General features: G+C 37.1%; 1 protein-coding gene across 7 annotated transcripts in view; it reads right to left on the reverse strand.

Annotated features, from left to right (window-relative positions):
- LOC105388481 (homeotic protein distal-less) overlaps positions 1-24103 on the reverse strand; it is an 82004-nt gene that overhangs the window by 44682 nt on the left and 13219 nt on the right. For all 7 annotated transcript variants that reach the window (XM_011559401.3, XM_011559403.3, XM_011559402.3 and 4 more), the window contains exons 2-3: positions 22160-22641; positions 7195-7382 (exon numbers count right to left, since the gene is read on the reverse strand). In XM_011559401.3, the coding sequence (XP_011557703.1) occupies positions 7195-7382; positions 22160-22487 (516 nt within the window). In that variant the 5' untranslated portion in view covers positions 22488-22641. The remainder of the gene's footprint in view (positions 1-7194; positions 7383-22159; positions 22642-24103) is intronic.

The raw sequence follows: 24103 nt of genomic DNA on the forward strand, positions 1-24103 counted from the left end.
TTATATGTATAAGAAGATTTCAGGTGTTTCAATGTTTATACCCTGATTGAATTAGGGAGTATGGAGTATGAGTAGGGAGTAGGGGCTAACAATTGAACGAGTGCTCGGTAGAGGATACTGTATGTAGGTGTACTTAGGGTAAGACTTATGGTTATGATGATCTATGATAATATGAGATATTGGTATTTCGCTTCATTGAAGACACTTGTCTTGATAGGTATTTAACTTGATTCTGCCAGTGTCCACTACAAACAAATATTATCCTAACTAATCCTAACTAATATTATAAAAGGGGAAAGTAACTGTGTCTGTCTGTTTGTCTGTCTGTTACTCTTTCACGCGAAAACTAATGGACGGATTTGAATGAAAATTCGTATGCATATGGTCTAGACCCTGAGAAAGAACATAGGCTACTTTTTATCCCGGAATTCCCACGGGAAAACTTTTTAAGGCGATGCGAAGCTTGCGGGAACAGCTAGTATGGGATATTGGTATTTCACTTGATTGAAGACACTTGTCTTGAGAGGAGAAATTAATTAACTTCACTTGATTCTGCCAGTGTCCACTACAAACAAATATTATCATTACATAAAATTGCGTTTATATTCTAATTTTAATTCGCAAAGGGCACATAACTTTCGTTTCGCGGCAGATACAAACATGAAAGAGCGGCAATTTTATTAATTTGCTTAACAGTAAATGAGTCATATCTAGAAACTTGTTCCACAGGATGCGAACCTGTCAGCGGGCTGGCGCAGCTCCCGTACGACCTAGCAATACTGACCCTGTTTTGTAAATATTATTGTAAACATATATGTGTCTGCTATGACATGGCCATAGTTAAACTAAAGAAGTAGATGCAATAGATATAGTTTAGTATGAAAAGTGCATCCACTGAAGGCTATTTGAGGTAACGTGCAGCAAAAACTTTTGAATGCCTTAGGAAAGTTTGACAGTAGACTGCGATGGCTGTGATGGTGATAATAAATAATGAATTGATAATAGGTAATTATTACCATTGTTATCTGATATCTGCCCTATTGAGTGTGAAAGGTACTCGCAACATGCCAGGTTGGTCATAATTTAAAATACTAAGATGTTAGAACTAATATTTATGTTACTTTTGGATGTAACAATTAAAATAAATGTTTGTTTGTGTAGGCGCCCGTGGGATGATTTCGTATTGCATGAATCATAAGATTCGTATTGTACGAGTAAAGGAAATAGGTACTAAATTATTAATGTGATGATTGATAATAATAATTAATATATTTTTTTTTTAATCTACCTTTCATATTTTTTTTCAATTAGGTACAAAATATAATTATGGTCGAATTGGGTCATAACTTCAGTTCCCAGTTGGTCTCACACGAGATCAACATTGATACGCAGAGCTAATATCCTGGTCGTTAAATGCAATATTTCTAGTCAAGTCTAGCTCAAAGGGCTGCTATCTAGATGACCTGATTTTTAATATATTTTTTAAGCATCGTATGACGCAAATAGTATAATTAATACTTTGTGTTTTAATATGTTTAAATTTAAATCAAAATACAAGCCTAAAGAGGTACCTTTATTGCCAATTCGGAGTAAGTATAATATGTAATGTAATACAGTGTGTTTAACCATAAAATTTATACGGACCCTTATTTACACCTGTCCCCTACGTTTAATTTTGTTCTACAGGGTGCTGCCAAATACTTAATAATACAAAAGGAGATCACAGAATTGCAAAAGGTAAGTACAGGTCATAGAAATTCATATCCCCATAAGTCCAAACAAATAATAACCATAGAGTTTCTAGAAGCTTCACCGACAGTATGTCAAAACTCTACCTGTGCTACCATAATAAACTTTAAACACTGTCTAACAAGTGTTTAAAACGAAATTTGACAGATTTTGTAGGCGTTTGACAGCGGTAAACACCTGTTAAAAACTCTCTAAGTTTTTGTGTTAAGGCCCTACAGCTCTACATATTTCATCATTAATGCAACACCCTGTAAACTGGCTTATGCACGCTGTATTCCAGAAGGCTTATAAAAGGAGGTTGTTCTAGAATTAGAATAAGGTGGGCGTATTAGCTTCTGCATAGAATTTATTATACAAAAAGATAATATTTCAAACACTTGTAGCCGTCCTACAGGCTATCTAGGTATCTAGTCAGTGTAGAGTGTAGACGTTAAGTAAACCAACAGTCCATAGTCTATGGTCAGTTTAAATGATAATAAAACTGAAATACTTCATAAACAAAAGAACGTGTGGAATAAAAACTGGCAGCCTGTGCCGTCATGTATTTTAAAAATATATTGATGTCTATGGCATGCATCAGGCAGCTTGAATAAAGAACACTCAAATGTCTTAGGCACAGAAGCTGCCCACTTTAACAGTAGCGTATTTTTTTCCTTTTTGTTCCAAAGACAATATTGTCCCTAAAGTGCCTAGTCATAGATATTGACGAGCGGCGATTGGTAGACGGCGGCAGTTTGACAGCCAATCAGGGGCGTGATTTTGAAATTCGAAAGTCATCTTTCTTAACATTTGTAAAGGTGACGCTGCACTATGTTTGTTCTTATTCTTAGCCTCTTACCGATTGGCTTGAGATTTTGTTATGTATTCAAACTTATGTAGGTATCGATCGATAGTCGATACACATCCTTATATTTTTGCTTGATTTTTTTATTAGCATTTTTTAATCTCATCGTATTTTAAGTCTAAGGTCCCTTGGTGTAGTTTTTTATCTGTTTCATCTTAGTAACTATTTTCAATCTAAATTCGTAAGCCATCGCGGATGTGTATAGCCGTTCCAAACATTAGATAGAGAAGAAACAATGGTCTAAATTGGAAAATCGCTCGGATCCAATTGTAAACAATTAAATTCGATTGAGGGTTCGCAGCTTCTGCGCTACCGACGAATAGAGCGCAGTGCTGCCAACTTTATAAAACTTTAATGTCTAAAAAGTTTGGTACTCAATCTATGGATATTATAAACCACTGCATAGCTAAATATTTAAATGAATTTTCATCATTGAAACATCATTGACAATCAATCTGCATAAACCTACATTATGTTCAATAAAAAATATAAGTAAATACTTATAATACGTTATTTATGTTGTACTTATACGATTTGACAAAGTTTTTTTTTTCATAGACAAAAAACTGAATATTTTTTTAACAAAAGTGTGTCAAGCCAGCAAATTCATATTTTCGGTGTCGGTGACACAATCGGATTCAAACATGGCACAGTCACGCGACGACACCGCTCACACAAACTTTCTAAATTCAAATTCGAACACCGTTATTCTTCTTTTTCTCACTGGCCATTACTATTTTTGTGCTCATGCAATGTACACTTTTCGTCACACTCGCGAGTTTTATTAAGTTGAGGAATCAAAGGGGAGACGGGCGGTGTGACGTAAAAGTCATCCATCATAATTTTGTTCTGAGGAATGATGTTTCCAATGGGCACAAATTAGTTTTTTTTTTTCATTGCACAAGGACCGTACAGCGGTAGCTTTACTGTCCGTCTGTTTTTTGTTTTACTGTAACTTAAAGTTTTTTTTTAAAGTTATTTGTGATATTCCTAGTTCGTCAAAAATCGTCACTTATCTACTTTTTTATGGGAAATATAGTTTTTTTTTCTGTCGTGTTGTGACAGTCGCTGATGGCTTTAACGATAATATTAACAATCAATCAAAATAAAAAAAAACCTCGGCTCAAAATTGACGAAACACCATAAAGACACTTGCTCTACAACTTGTTCGAAAACCAAAAAAAAAACTCAAAACTGGTCGGAAAGTTCATACCCCAAAACGGGTATTGTTGTCATGTAAAGTCGGTCATGGTATTCTGGACCGGCCAGCTGGTTTGATTAGATTTTTATAATTACTTATAGGAATGGGCGTGACCAATCATAGAGATAGAAATTTTGTGGGAAATCGATGAAGACGATAGTATTTTTATGTTGCATAAAGGTTTAGTGTACTTACCTTAAAACCCCCGATAGTGATATGGAATCGGGTCTATAATAGATGTTTAATACACTCACGGGCAATGAAAAGGTTCCACTGAGAAATGCACCAAATTACTCCCAAACAGAAAAGAATAGCTTAATGATGCACATTTGAATGAAGTAGGTACATTTATCAACATCAGGATATTACCAACTAAAAACTGTAATATTTTGTTAAAATTTAGAATTATATCTTTTTCATTGCCCGTGAGTGTAGCTGAGCCAATTTTGAAAAACATGACAAATTTATCAATTTTGCCCAAAGACATACACAGCTCACAAAATAAACTTGTTAAGTATAGTAGTTAATTGAGAATACTTAACAATAAACATCGAATTATTCAGGCAAATGGTAAAAACAATTAGCATTTAGCACAAAATCGAGACACAAACTCTGACTAATGGCGGAATGTAAATGGAAAAATTACACATGCTACCTTATTAACTCATAATCGGATTAAAACACCGCACGATGCTGGTGCAAAAAAACGCAAGTGAAATGTCAAATACAGAGAAACACTGCAACAATACCCCATAAACATCACTAAGACAAATCCAATAATTTATTGTCTATTGGCAAAAAGTTCGTTTCTTGAGGTTGGTAAGAATTGCACAAATGTTGGTGTCAGAAAGAGACGGAAAGTGTTCTATTCCGCTGTTTTTGTTTCACGTCGAATCGAATTGATGCACTGGTAGGGATGGGATAGGTTATCGAGATAAAGCAAAAGTTTTGCTAAAGTGGTTGGTATAGTAAGCCTACGTGGTTCAGTGGATGGTGGTTCATCCTGAAAAACTTTTTTCTACGACTTAATAATAATATAAAATTAGTTATTGGAAAAAAATTAACACTCCGTAATGATAAATTTTGATGATATTAAAATAATAATCTGCTTTAAATGTGATTTTGTAATATTTTTTTTACTGTGCATCCAAGCTATTATTAAAAACATTATACTTACAAAAACATTACCGTCCTCCTTCGGCAGTCGGGTAAAAATACAAAGAAGGACGAATCGCCTAAAAACAATTCCTTCCAGTCAAACATTCAGAACATGTTTTAAAACTGTCGATATCGATAAATAAACATAATCTAATATCCACATCTACCCCATCACTATCGTTCGTCGGGCCGGGCTCATCAAAGCCAGACAATAACTGAGAAATATTAAATTATAATAAAATTAACTCGAATACATTTTTTACCCCGATAACGGGTGTAGTAATACGAACAAATAGACATTTCTTGTTGCTCTTTTACATATAAGTATTTTGAAAAACAAAGCAGTGTTTTGTTTTAATGAAAAAAAGTTAGGTTATCTTTTTAGATTATCTGTAATTAAAGTCGGTGGTTATTGGATGTAGAGGTTCTAAGTAGGTTCAAAATAATATCGATGGCGCTTATTTATGTTTTTGTTTTTACGTTTTTTAATATAGTACCTGAATGAAATTAAATGCAAATTTATCTGACGTGGTTAACAGCAGTTACCTAACGGATAAAATACTATGAGTATGAAGTTTTTCTTTTATTTAAAAATAATAATTTTAGTGTACTTAATAAACTTCATGAATTTCAGCCTTTAAATCGGTATACCAAACTGTAATTTTTTCTGCTAGGTACAGTATAAGAAATCTGACCTCTCTCAGAAGCATTGTTACTATGAGAGGGCGGTCAGGTTTCTCTGCACATGACCGTACCATCCTAACTAATATTATAAATGCGAAAGTAACTGTGTCTGTCTGTCTGTCTGTCTGTTACTCTTTCACGCCAAAACTACTGAACCGATTTGAATGAAATTTGGTATACATACGGTGTAGACCCTGGGAAAGAACATAGGCTACTTTTTATCCCGGAATCCCCACGGGAAATCTCTTTAAGGCGAAGCGAAGCGCGCGGGAACAGCTAGTATATTATATTTTTCACCTGCCACCTCTACCACAACGTGTCTCTACGTAGCTCTCACGGATGCGCCTCCACACTCGAACTCGTATACGATAACGATTACTAATTCATCACGGTGACACGACGATGACGAATCAATCCGAATCGAGCGACGAGAATCGAATTGAGAATCGAATACGGCTTCGAGTCGGCATCGTATTGGGCAACGGAAACTTACTCTAAAGGTTGATAAATAAAAAACGAACGAGTGTTGACGAAGCTAGAGCCCGTTGGATGATTAGTAGCTTTTATATTTTTATATGTAGTTTGCACCCTCTTTTGCCAAAAAGGTAAAGAAATTTATACAAAAATACTTATGAAAAAAGTTCTCAGTACAAAAGTTCTCAATACCTATGTTATTTTCATGATTTCTGGGGCTTTAGTTGACAACTGAAACTGGATCTAACCGTATACATATAGGTCTAACTTACTTACCAAAATCAAAAATAAAAAACGTATTCTTAAAGCACATGATTTTCATTAAAAAGTATTTTCTTTAGCAACCAAGCTGTTATCGTCACTCTGTTGAAAAGAAAAAAAAACATGTCTTTTTAATTGCAGGTTACGGAGAATCTACGCACCGTACGTTTGACGTTATCCTTACAATCTATATTCACTCGTATTATCAAGGATTAAGAGCTATTTTTGAGTAGCGGTTGTGTTTGTAGAGGAAAAATATATTTAAAAAAAACTTGAGTCTTTAATTATATGCCTAGTGACATGATGGCTGTATGTTATGTTGTCTATAGTATTTTTTTTATCCACAGCTGTTAGATAAAGTTGTGTTACGCATTTATCGTATCCGTTATTTTAGTCACCTATTTTTTATATGAGACTTAGGTTTTTTGGGACCTGTTTCCTTTAGTGTTATTAGTTATAAAACAATGCTAAGTAGTTTGGCTCTTCTGTTAATCAAATCAATTAGACTATTTTTGCAATTTTAATGAAGAAACTTGACAGCTTGGCGTGGCTTGGCATTACTATAAGCCTACTATAACCAGCATTCAGCCTTAAAATATACCTTTCATGGTCCTCCTCCAAAGACAAAATCCCTTTTACAAACCGAGATAAATTTGTAAAAAAATACGTCAGAGGACTAAGGTTACCGACATAGCGGCTGGTCACATTTGCCGAAGAACCGATATATTTTATACGATGAATAAAAAAGCAAATTATTTACTTTGGTACAAGTAAACAGTAAAAAATAAAAAAAAACAAGGAGGTACAGTAAAATAAAACATACCTGCGTTTGCGTTAACCCTAAACTGGCCGCTAGCTCCGCTCGCTCTGGCAACGCCAGGTACTGAGTCCTCTGGAACCTTCTGTTGAGCTGCTGCAGCTGTAGACTGGAGTATATGGTCCTGGGCTTCCTCATCTTCTTGCCTTTCCCGTTGACCCGGAGCCCGGGGTCGTCTGACAGACCGCATTTCTCTGTTTGACAAAAAAAGTGGGGTTAGGATTTTAGGGTTGGCAGTTTTGTTTTTGGCGGGATTGTAAAATAGATGTTATTATTATAGTGTTAGCAGTGGTAATTTACCACCCACGAATATTTAAATACTTAGGCCCTGTATAACAATGTCTGGATAATGTAGGATAAAAGACATGCTGTCATCTGTCTAAAACATAACAGAGAGTGACAGCATGTATTTTTATCCCACAGATATCTTTTATCCAGACATTGTGAAACAGAGGCATAATCAAAAAGTATTTTTTACTACATAATTTAATAATTTATTAGAAAAAATATTACAAAAACTCCATGTTGTGTGAATGATTCAATACATTGTTATTGCACCCAATGACTAATCCGTCACTGATGTGATGACTGATGACTATCACCCGTGACATTTCAAAGGTTCCGATGATTTATTCTAGATTAATAATATATACTGCCTTAGTACTTATAATAAAATATATATTATTTTATGTACTTTGTTTAAATCACCATTCATCATAAGTATCATTCCTATAACTGTATAAAATTTTATTATTTTTAACAATAATTTAATGAAGTACTCATACCTACTTAATTATAAAAAAATCTAACTTATATCTATCTTGGGCTAGAAAATATAAAAACTATTATTGCTAGCAGTTTTTATGACCAAGTAATCAGTTGTCCTCAAAAGCCAGAAATTCTTTGACCAACTGAATATTTTGTGGCACTTTAATTCGCCTCATTAACTTCAACAATCACAAATGAAATTCTGCCCGTGTCACGTATTGAACAGAATACAGTGACGGAAAATTTTCATGTTTTATTTATGTGCCTGTAAGCATTCTAAATTTGAATTTTCGGCCAGCCAAGCTGCCAGCATCAAAATGCATAACTCAAAACCTCGCGCGCAATAAATCTACAATATAAATATTTCCCCGATCCGTTGCCGGGCGTACGTTCGCCATCCATTTTATAAAATATATGAAAGGCATTCGCTACTTGATAATAATAATGGTTGCTGGTAACATATAATTACTTGGCGGTATCTGTACGTCGCATCGGACGCTCCAGCGCCAACACCCGTGCTTTTTGGCGGTATTTCTGAACGGGCGATGTGCCGTGTTCTGAAATTTCTAGACGGAATACGGATGCGGACATTTGAAAATTTTGAATTTGTAAATTATTCGATGAAAGGTGATTGTAGAAAAAAAAAGATTTTGTTAACTTTCATAAGTACGTAGGTAATACAAATTGTGGCCATATTGACTATTTTATTAAATATTTTTTTATCAAATATGAAATCAACAACATACCTCACTGATAAAAACATTTGCGAAAATGCTAACATACGAATTTAAAAGTATGGAAAAGTAAATTACTATGCTTTGAACGCACCTTGATTCTGAATATCGAGGCCTGTTGCAATCTGCCGCCGCCAGCCTGTTTGTCTGACTGTCACGTTATCATTAAAAACTTTATTTTTAAAACCAAATGTCACGCGATTTCGGTGGAACAAAATTATTTGACCTTTCATTCAGCTGCTGGCTGGTTTCGTAAAACCTGCGTGCGCAAAATGATTTTTACTTTTAAAAAAAAATTTGTGTGTGTGTTCCCTATCCCCATTCTAAATTTGAATTTCGCATTCAAAAGTTTTATTGTTTCCAATTTTCCCGCCCACAGACGGTGTCATAGACACCGCCAACTTATCATCCTGGCTGCAACGAGCCATTATATCACTTATGCTAATGCGATAAGAGTTATGGATGCAACAAAAATATCTTCGCACGTTATTATAAACGGCCGGCGGTTTCGCGTACAATTTTGCATATCTCTGGAATCGCAACACTGGTGGTTGAATGATAGAAGAAGGAGTGAGCGGTTTAAAATAATCGAGATTTTTATTCGATTATATCTGGTTAGCTAATTTGGCCATTATTTGAATAGTTGTCAACTTATAGCATAAATAAGGTGTTGGATTTTAAATTATTACATTCTCGTGATTACGGTTTTGGATTCACTATGTTTCGGACCATATTAAGAATGGTATACTTCATAAAAGAAGGCTTAACCAATTTTAACCCTTTCAAGGGTTTTTTCTTCAGGGTGCGAATCAGCTCACACTCATTCAGTAATGTTTGCCGATAAAGAAACAAAAGAATCAGTACATTATGCGAGCTCTAATAACACGTTCAGAAACGCCACAGTAGCGACAAAATTAATAACGCCATATTGATTGAAAGTTGCGTTCGGGAACGCATAATCGCCGGTTACAAACCATCGACGCTTAAAACTTTTTAAAAGTTTTTTTTTTACATTTTATTGTTTTTAAAGTTGCCTCGTTTTATCTCAGTTTTCGGTAGGCGTCTACGGGTGGGCGGGTTCACTGTTTTAAAAGTCTGAGGTGATGCATGGTGTATGGTGTGGTGCTCTACCTCACAAACGATGTTGGGAATTTATCTTGGAATATTTTATTTGTAGTTTTTGCTTCAATCTACTATTAATGTACCCTTGCTTGACTAGATTAGGTAATATAGAATATGCATAGGTATTTAAATGTTATTTATATTTAAAACGTTTCAAAAACAGGTTCAATGAGTAAACCTGCAGGATTTTCTGTAGTATTTATGTAGAATTTTACAAAAAGTGGACTTAATGCTAAAGGCATTTCCTACTAGCCAAACTACGAAGTTAAAATACGTAAGGTTTATTGAGAAATACGGAAAAATCATCAGATGAGTAATAAAAAAACATCAACTCTAATCGATACTATCAGAATGAGAGCACATCACTAACACCCATCGACAAACAGCGTCTCATCACTAGAGCATCGACAAATATCATCCCATCACTGCTCGGGGGTGTGGTTACCTCAGGCCCCATGGCATTGTTTTGTCTGTCCGTCTGTCCCGGCCGACGTATTCATGTGAACATTATTACGTATACTATAGCCGCAACCAGCTTCGAGAATTGATTCCCAGAACAAAAGTAATGGCTGGACGTACGATACGATACGACGCGGTATCGTAAAAATGTCGCTCGCTACTTACTTACTACTTACTGTAAGAACGTAAATTAAAACAAAAGAAGGCTGCATGAAACGTGTGACGTTGGCGCAATTCCAAAATGGCCGCTGTGACTTTTTTTTGTGAGAGTCATCTTCGATGCAAGGGTAAGGTTTTTATACAGCCAAGGGATATTTCACTAAGGAGGATTCTAATCAACGGCTAACTCGTTCTATTTTGGTAACTAGTAAACAGAAGCCAGAGATAGCCTAGAGATATTATGGGAATACTCGTTTTAATATTATTAAGTCTAGTTGGTAATGTAAAGATATAAATAACCGATTAAGAGGCCTATTATAAAACCACAACTTGCTAAATTATTGTAGGTTAACAAGAAAGTTTATTACAATACACATACTTTAATAAGTTAATACGAAACTAATTAAAAATTATAATTAAAGTTACCATAAAACTGTTAGTGCATCAAAAATGCCGCGTAAGGTTATAAGCGGAGTTTATTTTTTATTATTCTGTGAAGCGACGAAAAAGTTTTTAATGTTTTAGCCGGCATTATTAAACTTTTTTTGCTAACTCCTATTTTGCTTTGATGACTTTGGAATGCTTACATAACTATTTTATTACTTATCTATTTGACTTTTTAAACTTAGCTAATAGTATCTAATAAAAAGCAAACGCAAAAATTTTTTTTTTTGCATAATTTGCCAGTTATGTCTTCATGCTGACACCTACTTACGTTATTTTCTAATTTTATTTTTATTCTGTTTGCCATACTTACTAAGAGCTTAGTATATGGTATTCTAACGATACCACGGAGTGTTTAAGTGAAATTAATGCGATAATAACGGAGCATAGTGAGGACTCAGTGTTTATCCTGGGAGACTTTAATGCACATCCAGGTGAGCCTTTCCATAAGGAACTTTTAGACTTTTGTGCTGAACAGTCGTGGTGCTGTGTGGACATGGAGCTACTCCCATCGGACACGTATACTTTTGTGAGTGAAACTCATGGGTGCAAGCGATGGTTGGACCATATGTTAGTGACCAATGCTGCGCGACAGACTGTACCAGGTATCTCTGTACTGTATGACACGTACTGGTCTGACCATTTACCTGTTCAACTCGACTGTAATTTCAATCTAATTCAGCCTAAATTGAGTACTACTAGTAATATTTATAACAAGGTAAAGTGGGGCGTTAGAGACGCTGTTCAAATTATAAAATATAATGATTATTGTAATTCTGAATTGAAAAATATTGATTTCCCTATTGAATTTACTGAATGTGCTGACAAGTTTTGCTCTGACATAAATCATAAACCAGTATTAGATAGAATGTATGAAAGTTTAGTTGATATTCTAAGAGAGGCTGCTCGCATCAGTTATTGTGAATGTAAACCAAGACGGGGCAAATATGTCACCGGCTGGAACAGGCACGTCGGGGACGCTCATAGGAAGGCTCGGCTTTGTTACAAAATGTGGCGTCTGCACGGCAAACCCAGCTCCGGTTTAATTTTTGAAGAAATGTTTGAATCAAGAAAATATTTCAAAGCTAAACTAAAATGGTGCCAGGCTAATGAACAACAAATAAGAATGGACATTATTGCTAAACATCATATGGATAAAAACTTTTCTAAATTCTGGAAATCTACAAGCAAAATAAATCCTAAACCGAGTCTCCCTGTGAGCGTCGCTGGTGTGCATGAACCCACTAACATAGCTGAGGCATTTCGAACTCACTTTAGAGTGGAATCTCCTCTCGGACAGGCGTCGGTGCCGTTGCTCGCTGCTGAGGCTCATACTGGTGATCTGAATGTCAGATTTACTGCTGAGGAGGTTGGACTGGTGATTAAAAATATGGTAAGAGGAAAATCCCCCGGTCACGATGACCTGAGCATCGAGCATCTGCAGCACGCTGGCATCCATCTTCCCAGAGTACTTGCAATGTTCTTTAATTTGTGTATGGCTCACTCTTACCTACCTGATAAGTTGATGTATACATTGGTAATACCGATCATAAAAAACAAGACTGGTGATGTTTCTGACATATCAAACTATAGACCAATTTCACTTGCCACTATTATTGCGAAGGTACTGGACAGTTTGCTTGACAAACACCTGGGCAAGCATCTCAAACTCCATGATGGTCAGTTCGGGTTCAGACCTGGACTATCAACGGAGAGTGCTATTTTCAGCCTCAAGCAAACTGTTCAGTACTACACCGCTAGAAGTACACCCGTTTTCGCATGCTACCTAGACCTATCTAAGGCATTTGATCTGGTTAGCTACGATGTGTTGTGGGATAAACTGGATTGTGTTGCAGACCTACCACCTGAAGTTGCCTCAGTATTTAAGTACTGGTATGGTCACCAAAAGAATAGTGTTAGATGGGCAGGGTCGCTCTCTGGCGAGTATAGGATGGTTTGTGGGGTGAGACAGGGGGGGTTAACCTCCCCAAAATTGTTCAACCTTTACATGAACCAGCTGATCGAGGAGCTCAGCAGTACTAAGGTCGGGTGTCACATAGACGGTCTTTGCATTAACAATATATCGTATGCTGATGACATGGTACTGCTGAGCCCGTCGCTCGGTGCTCTGCGAAGGTTAGTAGGTATGTGTGAGACCTACGCGGAGGCCCATGGGCTTAGGTACAATGTGAAGAAAAGTGAGCTTATGGTGTTCAAGTCAGGCACGAAAACATACACAAATGTGCCTGTTGAGCTTTATGGCACTGCACTTAAAAAAGTCACAAAATTTAAGTACCTGGGCCACTGGGTCTCTGAGGACATGAAGGATCACCATGATATCGAGAGGGAGCGCAGGGCGCTGGCTGTTCGCTGTAACATGTTGGCTCGCAGGTTCGCTCGTTGTAGTGCAGAAGCGAAACGAACGTTATTTAGAGCTTACTGCCAGTCGTTCTGCACATGCAGCCTGTGGGTCAACTACACGCAGGGAGTATACAGCGCTCTGCGCGTACAGTACAACAATGCGTTCAGGGTGGTGATGCGGCTGCCACGGCACTGCAGTGCTTCAGGTATGTTCGCGGATGCAATGGTCGATGGCTTCCATGCCATTATTAGGAAACGCTGCGCCTCGTTGCTAGGTCGCATCCGTGGCAGTGGCAACTCCATCCTGCGCACATTGGCCGACCGGTGGGACTCGCCGCTGCTGGGGCGCTGGGTCCGTCTGCACGCCAGTAAGGCTAGCACCTGTAAGTAGTCGCGAGTGGCGCACCAGCGGTGGAGAGTTAATCCACTAATTATTATTATTATTATTATATATTTTTAATTACCTACAATTTATGCTGTGTTTGTCTCTGTATATAATTTACTGTGTTTGTTTATAATTTTTTATTTTTATGTTGTGTGATTATGAGCCATGCTCGAAATAAATGAATTTGAATATTTATCAAAACAATGAAGACATGACAAACCTGACCGAATTTACAAGTTTTAAAATCCTGGATTTAATAATTAATTACCACGACCACCTTTCATTTAACCCGAATTTCTCTAGCAGTTCCGAGGGACCCTAAAAGGGTTTTTTCTTAGCATCAGCTTTGGAACATTTTTATCATAATATCTTGGGCCTAACGCTGCCAGCGAGGTCAGGGCTACCCCGCCCCCTGTTGACGGGTTGAGCTGAAATGTTGCTCAACTTGGTGCTTTTTAAGTTTAACTTACTTAAAAATGTTAAGATTGTAGTTGGATTAGTTTAGAAAAAATATTGAAGCATATAAGTATATTATATAGATTTTGAAATATAATAGCACTAGTGATGACAGCTGTCAAATCCATGCATTTTATTGGTCATGTGTTCGTTTGATAGGGAAAAAGAAATGTTTATTCACCAGGCCTAAGTCTGGGAGTCTATAGTTCAGTGTTTTATTGCATGGTGGATAATGTGTTTTCAGTTAAATAACTTTTATTCAATTGCATACAAACAGAACATGAACCTCGATAATATTCAACAAACATAATACTCGTATAAAACCAGCCAGCATTAAAAACTCATGTCACAAGAAAAAAAACAAAACTCATTTTTTATACTGTCTATGGCCGTCGAAAAAAGTAGGTGGTACAAGGTACAACAACTGTCCCTTCTCATACATAGCTCTAGGCGTAACTACGGAAAAAACACGGTTTAATAACATAGAACACACTTATAAGCCATTTTTAATTAGTGACTAGGAATCTAACGCGACTTTCGACATTTTGGGAGAAAAATTCAATGCCGCCGGCGACCGAACGCACGTGTTTTTGGACGGTCGCTGTGAAAAGCGCTATGTTTATAACCTCAAAAACAATTGAGTAAGTAGTATTGTTTTTATTTATTTACTAAATATTTTTTTATATTGTAAGTAACATGTTTGTTATCTTAAAACACCACGTAAGCCTTTTTCCTGTGTCTATAAGACAACCAAAGACTGGTACTTAATTATAATTTTATCCTTAAATTCATCTTTATTTTACATAACACTTCACGTAGGTACCTACGAATATATTAAGTATCACTATTTTTTAACTTTTTTCATCAGATGTAACAATGACACTGCATACGGCAGACTTTAAATACACAATACCTAATTATTAATTTATGTGTAATCCTCATTAAAAAGCCATCCAGTGTGGTCATTATTCCGAGGTCCGTACATAAAATACCAGTTTCCCGGCGCTTGTCTGTCGGCTGTCACCGGTCGCTCTCTCTGCCATAGACAACTAGCCAACGTTTCTTAACTTTCCTTTGCATTTTGTTTAGTTCAAATGGCTATATTGCGGCGATGGTAATGTTATGTTATAGGTATGGGTTATGATATGACTGTACGGGACGCCTTTTGGCTTAAATAAAAACTTGTGACTTAAAAGTACCTAAATAATATTATACGAACCATAAAATATGAATATTGTTCAATGTACCTAAACTTATTTTGTAAAAAGTACCTATGAAGGTAGGTATAAAGATCACTTATCACAAAATTGAGACCAGTTTCAAAAGTGACTTTTGTCCTACTATCCTTTGACATTTTAATAAAGATAAGGTTTTTTTTTTCATTTTAGTGAAAGTACCCGAACTGTATTTCTTAATTACCTAAGTACAATGCATCCATTGCAATTAACATGACTAAATCTAAATTTATTGTATCGTGGCCAGTACTGGGTTGTTATTCAATTTACCAGTTTACTTTACTAAGTCTATGTAATTACTCAATTAAGGTTCTAACAAAACCATTAGTTTCTATGATTTATGACGATTTTCTCGTTTGTTTTTGTAAGATCACTATATCCTAACTAATCCTAACTAATATCCTAATCCTAACTAATATTTTAAATGTAGTAATTATAAAGTAACTGTGTCTGTCTGTTACTCTTTTACGCCAAAACTACTGAACGGATTTGAATGAAATTTGGTAAACATATGGTCTAGAGTCTAGACTACTCTAGACCCTGAGAAAGAACATAGACCACTTTTTATCCCGGAATTCACACGGGAAAACTTTTTAAGGCGAAGTGAATTCGCGGGAACAGCTAGTTGATAATAATTGATAACAGTTGTGCTAAGAGCACAGTAATATCAATTGAACTATTAGATTAAATTATCCTAACTAGATTCCTAACAAAACATACTACAGTGAACTGCTAAACCAACCAAATTAAGATGATAGTATCTTAAATCGATCGGTTTACATTGATTTATGTATATATATAGTGCCTAAGACACAGGCTCTGTCTAGTTTATATGCTAGTAGTATCTTACTGTGTAGTTGTTGTGTACCTATAAAATATTCTTGTCCTATTATAATTTCTTGAAATGTAAAACAACTGAGTTTTATAATTAAGACATTGTACCCATATTATCTCAGCTATGAAATAGATTAAGATACAAAAATGTAAACCTTTTAGTGCCAATAAAAACATTTTATTATTATTATTATATCTTTTTCAGACTAGTCTGCTAGACTTACTTCAGGCAGCTAGCTTCATATCTTCACAGGTCAAGTTATGAAGTTACTAATACTTTCACTATAGGATAGCGTGCAAGCCAAATTTGACCTTATTTACTACCGGCCGGTACAAACGGAAACAGCGAATACGAAATATTAGGGAAGCGAGGGAAAAGCGACCTTCGGCCACCGGTATTAGAGGAAAACGTACGTCGGATGGTGATAATTTATGTTGTGCAATACCGCGTTTTCGGACTGTAAAAAGAATTCCTGAACACAGCTTCAGCGGCCGTGGGCAAGGCTGTATGTTACGCAATTTACGCAAGCTGTATGCCTTACAAACGCAGCGTGGGACGCCCTCCTGCCCGCTGGACTGACGACCTTAGGCGGGTGGCCGGTAGTGGTTGGATGAGGAAGGCCGAGGACCGAGTGTTGTGGCGCTCCTTGGGAGAGGCCTATGTCCAGCAGTGGATGATTGCCGAAAGAGCGTAAAGGATCATTATCATCAAACCTTAGGTTGGTAAATTATATTTATTTATGTATATAATATATTATATATGTATGTATTAACATAGTTAGTCGGTATATATTAAGTAGGTATTTTTTGTCTTTTAGTTTTTTTTTTTTTATATGTGTATCTGTATTTATTATTATTATTTAAGTAGGTTAAATAAATAGGCATTAGTCATTCTAATTTATAGGTATATTTTGGACATGTTAGTCGTTAGTATAGTTCTATGTCTAGTTTAAATTGTTTTTGATTTTATTTTTATTATTGTATAAAAGAGTTTCGTGTGAATATCACTTTAGTTTTCCACCAACCAAGGGTTGGCTGGAAGAAATTGCTTCTTGGCAATAAGCCCGCCTTTGTGTACTTCTTACTTTTTCTGTCTTCATGTTTTTGTCTTTGTTTTGTGTATACAATAAAGTGTCTATAAATAAATAAATAAATAAATGATTATTGGCTGATGATGATGATGATATGCCTTACATAAAATAAATATAATATATATGGTCCAGATTTATAATTTTTCTATTCGATATTCGACTTTCTACATATACAGTGCGGTTACCACCACCGAACATTAGTACTTAACAATCCAAGTAATGCAGCTTCGTCGCTCGCCTGTCAAATCTGTCGTAACTTGTATGGATCTGACAGATTTTTGACAGACGAGCGACGCTACATATGGATTTTAACTGCTAATGTATCGGTGGTGGCACGGTAGCAGTTAACACTTTTATCCAGATAACAAAATTAACTGTATGACGCTGTTTTTTTAAATATAAATTACGATTAATATTTTCAACATGTGTTGTAAAATAAAGCATACATATAGCTCAGTTTTTCGTATATTTTTACTGCGCCCGAAACAAAATTTGTCATAAAAAATTTAACAGAAAAATGGAAGGCCCGTGGCTAGCGCATTCAAAAATTTACAAGGTTAAAACAGTGTATTAATTCCTACCCAGAAAATACCAGTCAAAGGAAAGTAAGCTTTAACGAGAGTAGCATTAAGACTGTCGAATAGGTGAATCCATTTACAGGACCGTAACATTCCATTCCATTTACATTCTGTAAAGCTGCGTACAGACCGGCCAAACGAACGCCAACGAACGGGTTTCGTTGACCTTCGTTGCTGCAATCTGCCCCTGTATTATGTATGATAAATGTGGGGTTTGGAACTCAGAGGAAGTGTCTATGGTGAGGAATGACAGAGTGTGAGAAAAAGGAAGAAGAGTGAAAGACGAAAGACGTGTATTATTTGGATTAATTTTAATAAAAAACTGAATAAAAGCCGATTAAATCTAAAAGCCAGTATTTTCAATACCACAATTGGGGGCTCGTCCGGGATTTAAACCTAAAAATATCAGATTGGCAAGATTTATTTGGCGAAATTCAAAATTCTAAATACGGTGTAGCGGCCATTTTTGGAGATTGGCCGTGGAAAAGACGGGAAGACGACGGGGGCAATTTTTTTAAAGACGATTAAAAATTGCACCACTACGACGACGACGACGACGCCACGACGGTGAAAACCAAAAAAAAAAAAAAAAAAACTCCTCATGTACGACGACGGAGAACGTGGGGACTCAAGGAAAACGACGACGAGGACGACGAGGACGGGGGCGGCAGCAGCGGCAACGGCGGGGTGTTCAGCAAACATGATGAACTACGCGGAGGAGCTGGTGCCGAAATTCAGCGGGCAGGACAGAATGTACGTGGCCTCGCGATGGGTGGAAGACGTAGAAGATAACGCTGAGATCTTCGGATGGTCTGCGTTACAACAGCTGGTGGTGGCCCGTAGATCACTGACGGGGACGGCGGCGCTATGGCTTCGGGCTGAAAAGCCATTCAAGACATGGGACGCACTGAAGTCGGCCATACTAAATGAGTTTCCAGATACGGTGGATGGGAAGGCCATTCACGAAATCATGAGTGCTAGAAAGAAGCAGCAAGAAGAGAGCTGTATAGACTACCTCCTAGTGATGAAGGAGCTAGCAAAAAGAGGAGAATTAGTTGACAGTGTGGCTATACAATACATTATCGACGGGATAGTAGACGTCGAAACGAATAAAATTATGTTGTACGGCGCTACAACCTACAGTGACCTAAAAGAGAAGTTGAGAATCTATGAAACTGTGAAAAAGAAGATGAAGACGCAGGAAGCGCAGCACAGAAGATGGCAACCTAGAGATGAAGCTGAAAAGAGTGACAGGAGAAAGTGCTACAGTTGTGGAGGAAGCAGTCATATTTCCCCTGAGTGTCCACATAAAAATAGAGGGATGAAGTGTTTTAAATGCAACTCATTTGGTCATATTTCATCAGAATGTCGGCAACAACCAAAACACGATGAAGTTTGCAACGGTAGTGGGGTTCAACGATGCAAATTTTCGTCCAACGATGCGATCGGAAAGAAGTTCCCAACAACAGCCGACAACATCACGTCAAACGTTGTGCATTGTTGATTCACTCAATGAAGGTGTGAACGAAAAAGATGGACGATGTCAATGTCAAAAACAACAACAAACAATCATGTCAATAAAGAGTGGCAAAATAAAGGAAAACAAGACGATTAATGACGAAAAGAAGGATAGTGAGGATATTAAAAGACACACGACAGTAGTGCAAATACGCGGAAAAGAAGTGAAGCAGATCGGTTCGCCGGAGTGTTCCGACGACAACAAGATATACACAGGACTTGATGAGCCAATACCTACCAATATAGGTTATCAGGTGGACAAGGAAGTTAAACAAAAGGTGAAGAGGATGGTACAATCCTATGAACCAAAGACTGAGAAGGAGGTGAACAGAGAAGTACATCAAATTTTGAAGGATGAGATACCAGCTCAGCGACCGATACGGATACCTTTGAAGGAGCAACAAGGAGTAGAAAAGCAAGCAGTGAAACAGTTACCAGTGCCAAAAATTGAATACCGCAGTGGCAGCAGAATGCAGCTTACAGGTGAACTAAGATGTAACCGAACTAATGGCATAATTTTAGAATGTCAAAGAGGAATAAGGAGAATGCAAGCAGAAAATGAGTGTCTAAAGGCGACCATCAAAGTATTAGAAGAAAGAGAAAATCAAGATTATTGTATGAGCAATGGACTGTTACACAAGGGCATGGAGACACAACTGATCACACCAAGAAGTCTAGAAATGATAATAATTAGGAGAGAGCGGGGACTTAAGGATAATGCCCACAGAAAGAGCAGAAAACTAATAAAAAATATGAAAAGAAAGGAGGAAAAGAAGATGAAACGAAAGAAGACAAGAAAGAAGAAAAGAAAGGAAGTTATATTGGGGGAAAGAAAGATAAAAGTGATAATGAACGAATGACGATGAATGTGTGTGTTTTAAGGTGTAATGTACTTGTTTCTTATTATTAGTTGAGGTGTTAATATTGTATAGTTTATATCGTTTTTAAAATGCACATGCTGAGGGCAGCATGACTGCAGGATGGCCGAGTGTGGGGTTTGGAACTCAGAGGAAGTGTCTATGGTGAGGAATGACAGAGTGTGAGAAAAAGGAAGAAGAGTGAAAGACGAAAGACGTGTATTATTTGGATTAATTTTAATAAAAAACTGAATAAAAGCCGATTAAATCTAAAAGCCAGTATTTTCAATACCACATAAATATCCATCGTTGGGCAAGAAAACCGCTTACGATGGTTCGGACATGTCAAGAGAAGACCACCTGACTATGTTGGAAACGAAGCACTGCGCCTGTCCGCCCCCGGTCGGAGATCCCGAGGAAGACCTAAAACCAGATGGATAGACGTAGTGCAAAAAGACCTACGACACTGCCAAGTCTCTGAAGACGACGTTGGAGACAGGGCGAAGTGGAGAGAGAAAACGAGGAAGGCAGACCCCACCACCATATGGGACACATAGCCTGAAAGAGAGAGAGGGCGTTCGTTGGGCGTTCGTTGGGCCGGTCTGTACGCAGCTTAAAAGATAGTGGCAGGGCATAGGTTTAAATATGCAAGGTTCTACCAACGATGCGACGTTACCGTGGTATGAATTTTTCATTGCGAGAGACATTGTTTTGACATTAATCATTTACAGAACGAGGCGAGGCCTTTTTAGTGTCAACGATTTGAAAAAAACGTTTCTTCATCATCATCAGCACCCAATAATCATCCACTGCTGGACATAGGCCTCTCCCAAAGAGCGCCACATACTCGGTCCTCGGCCTTCCTCATCCAACCACTACCGGCTACCCGCCTAAGGTCGTCAGTCCAGCGGGCAGGAGGGCGTCCCACACTGCGTTTAGGTACAATAACTTCAACTTTAAACAAGATTGGTGCAGGCGTACCCTGGGTCCTAGGACTCCTAGGTCACATTAAACTGATAAATAAAGCAAGTTTGTTTCCAACAATTTCTGCCAACGTTGTTTTTATTGGAATTAAGGATTAGCATGCAGGGTTTTTCGTTTAATAGTAATTTGATGCTAAAATCACTGTTTTTTTTTCATTTTCTGTGAGTGTATAAGTAATCTCATATTATGATTTATTTTGTATCAATAATGTGTAAAAATGGACTGGACTTTTTTAAACCCACGATTCCAACAAGCATTTCGATAAATATTTTTTTCCGAATCATCTATAAGTACACAGCATAGTAGGTATAGAAACAAAAAAAATACTTCCATATACCTATTCCACAAGGATCAATACACTTACCAACGTACCTATTCATATTTAATTTTGTTCTTTACTTTCTTCCTAGCACGAATTTTCCTTATACGATCACTTACCGACGCCTTCGTAATATACAATTTGTAATTTCTAACTATCATAACACCTTTCTAGTTAACCCCGCATTATCTAACCACTACTTACAGCCATGTCAAACTATTTAATATTGGAACACCAGGCTAAAATTACAGTTATTAAGAAAGAAAAAGTTCGGAAATTTTCGTTTTAAAAATCGTTGTTCGGAAATTGTTTGCTGCCTGGGAAATGTCATCGCATTGCCACTTTAAATGTTATGTAGATTGTCTTTAAATTGTTGGTAACTTAATAGGTAATATGTAAGTTTATACAGTGACCTAAAAACTATTTTATATTATTTTAGTCAATATTCTAATGGAAGTAGGTTATGTGACTGACTATAATATGACGAAAAACTAAGTTGCCGATTGCACGACAGCTCACGTTCGTTAGTTTTTCGTCAGTATAGAGCGACCCACCAGAGACATTACGGCACTATTTATATTATGAATTATGAACAATACAGGCAAAAAACCCACCGTCTCAATTCATATTATACAGTAAAATTAAGAAGGTAAAAAAAAATACTCACCATCCTTCGGAGGGCTGGCACACTGCGGCGCATACGACCCTAAATGATACCCGTACGTGTTCTGATGCATAGGAGGGAAGGGATACCCCAGCGACCGAGGACTGGGAAACCCTGAGGCCTCATGGGGATTTTGCTGCCCAGCCCCCACCGGACTCCCAAAATGATGAGGATGCTGATAACCCCCCTTAAACGGCCCGTAACCATGCTGTTGTAACTCAATAAAAGCAGATTTTGAGGACACGTTTGTTGGCGTGGAATTGGCAGAATCGTGGGGCGTTTGGGAGCCTCCCAGGTGGTGGTGGTGGTCCAGGGTCTCCTGGGAGGTCATGGTGGGCTGCGGGGTGGGAGGGGCCCCCCCGTCGCTCGACTGGGGAGGCCCGAACGGATCGGAGAAACTCAGGGTGGTGGATTTGGAGTCGGGGGTTTGTATTCGGGTAATTTTGGAGAATGGAGTCGCTGGTGGATGGAGAGCCGCGGAGAGCCTGCAACAGAAAGAGGAGAAAATTAGGTTGGTGAAAAAGAGAATGGTGGAAAAAGGTTGCTAGTTGCCCAACAAACATTTTACCCTCAGTTACAGCTATTTTTAAAACTTTAACCTGTATAACTGTGTTATAATTATCTCAGTTCTAACATAAAGCGATAAAGATGAGTTAACAAATGAAATTAGTGTTAACAGCAGGTTTAAGTGTTAAAATGGTATTAGTCAAAGCAATTATAATTAAGATGTTATAGGTTTAAACTGTTTCTAGAACCTAAAGCTATACAAGAGTGCTCACTGACACCTGGTAACACTTATGGTTGTTAAGTGGTTTCCTTTAATACTCATATAAATCTTTAGGTGTCATATTGAATTTAGGCTGCAGGAATTGGTTATAAAAGAGATTTTGTCAAGAGTGCAGTAAGTCAAGATTCATACAGTGTTGGAAAACTCAACAATGCAGTTTTAATCTTTAAGGTTAACTTAACTTACGCTTATTGCGTTAAGCAAGTAGACTGTAAAAGTAACGGTGTTAAGCAAGACTGTGCGGATCGACTAAGACTGCAAAATACCCTTGGCTAAGGGTGTTCTATTTCAAAAAGTGTAATAGATGACTTAGGTGAGTCTATTTGTCTTAAATGTAAGTTCGCCATTTGCATTGGCGACCTAACCAATAAATTTCTGGGATAAACAATATTTTGCTTTAAAATACTTACTTATTTATGTGAATTTTGTCATTCCAGTCATGCCAATCGATTTATGAAACTAATGAACAAACAGCAAGGATACAAAAAAAATACAAAATTGAGTCGTCTATTTTATTTTTACTTGTGTTTCATTTGAAATCCTTAATAAATTCGGAGCGCATTAAAATTGAGGTGGGAAATATGGTATACATTACAGTAAAATTACAATGGCATATTATTTTCAATTCACAAAACATGTTAAGTCAAGGTAATATATTATATTTACTGTTATTTAGTAATGATCAATACTGTCACTCTAATAATGTCGCGTATGATTGCTGTTGACACTATTATTTTCAAAGACATACAACTTGTATGGTAAAAGTGTATTCGAAAAACGGTAACATACTCACTTAACCCTTTTTTACCAAACAAATAAGAGTCAGGGAGTCAAATAACCATTCTACAACTACAACTATACCGGTAAAAGTTCTAGCTGAGAGGGATTAAACGCTCTTCTACAGTAACTTTAGCACTTCAATGACACCGTACTACAGGCTTTCTATAACTTAAACACTTCAATGACACCGTTTTACAGGCTTTCTAAAGCCTTTACTCTCAAAATCGTGGGCCTCTTTCGTGGTTATAAGTGAGTTAGAGCACTCTCCTACACTCTTATACAGCTATGTCTTAACACTTTAATTTTCGAATGGAACCATTATACAAGTTATATGAGAGTTTTTTTAACGCTACGGTGTTAGTTGGGTGGTGGGCCTCAGA

Source organism: Plutella xylostella, chromosome 2, assembly GCF_932276165.1.
Source record: "Plutella xylostella chromosome 2, ilPluXylo3.1, whole genome shotgun sequence".
Lineage (NCBI taxonomy): Eukaryota > Metazoa > Arthropoda > Insecta > Lepidoptera > Plutellidae > Plutella > Plutella xylostella.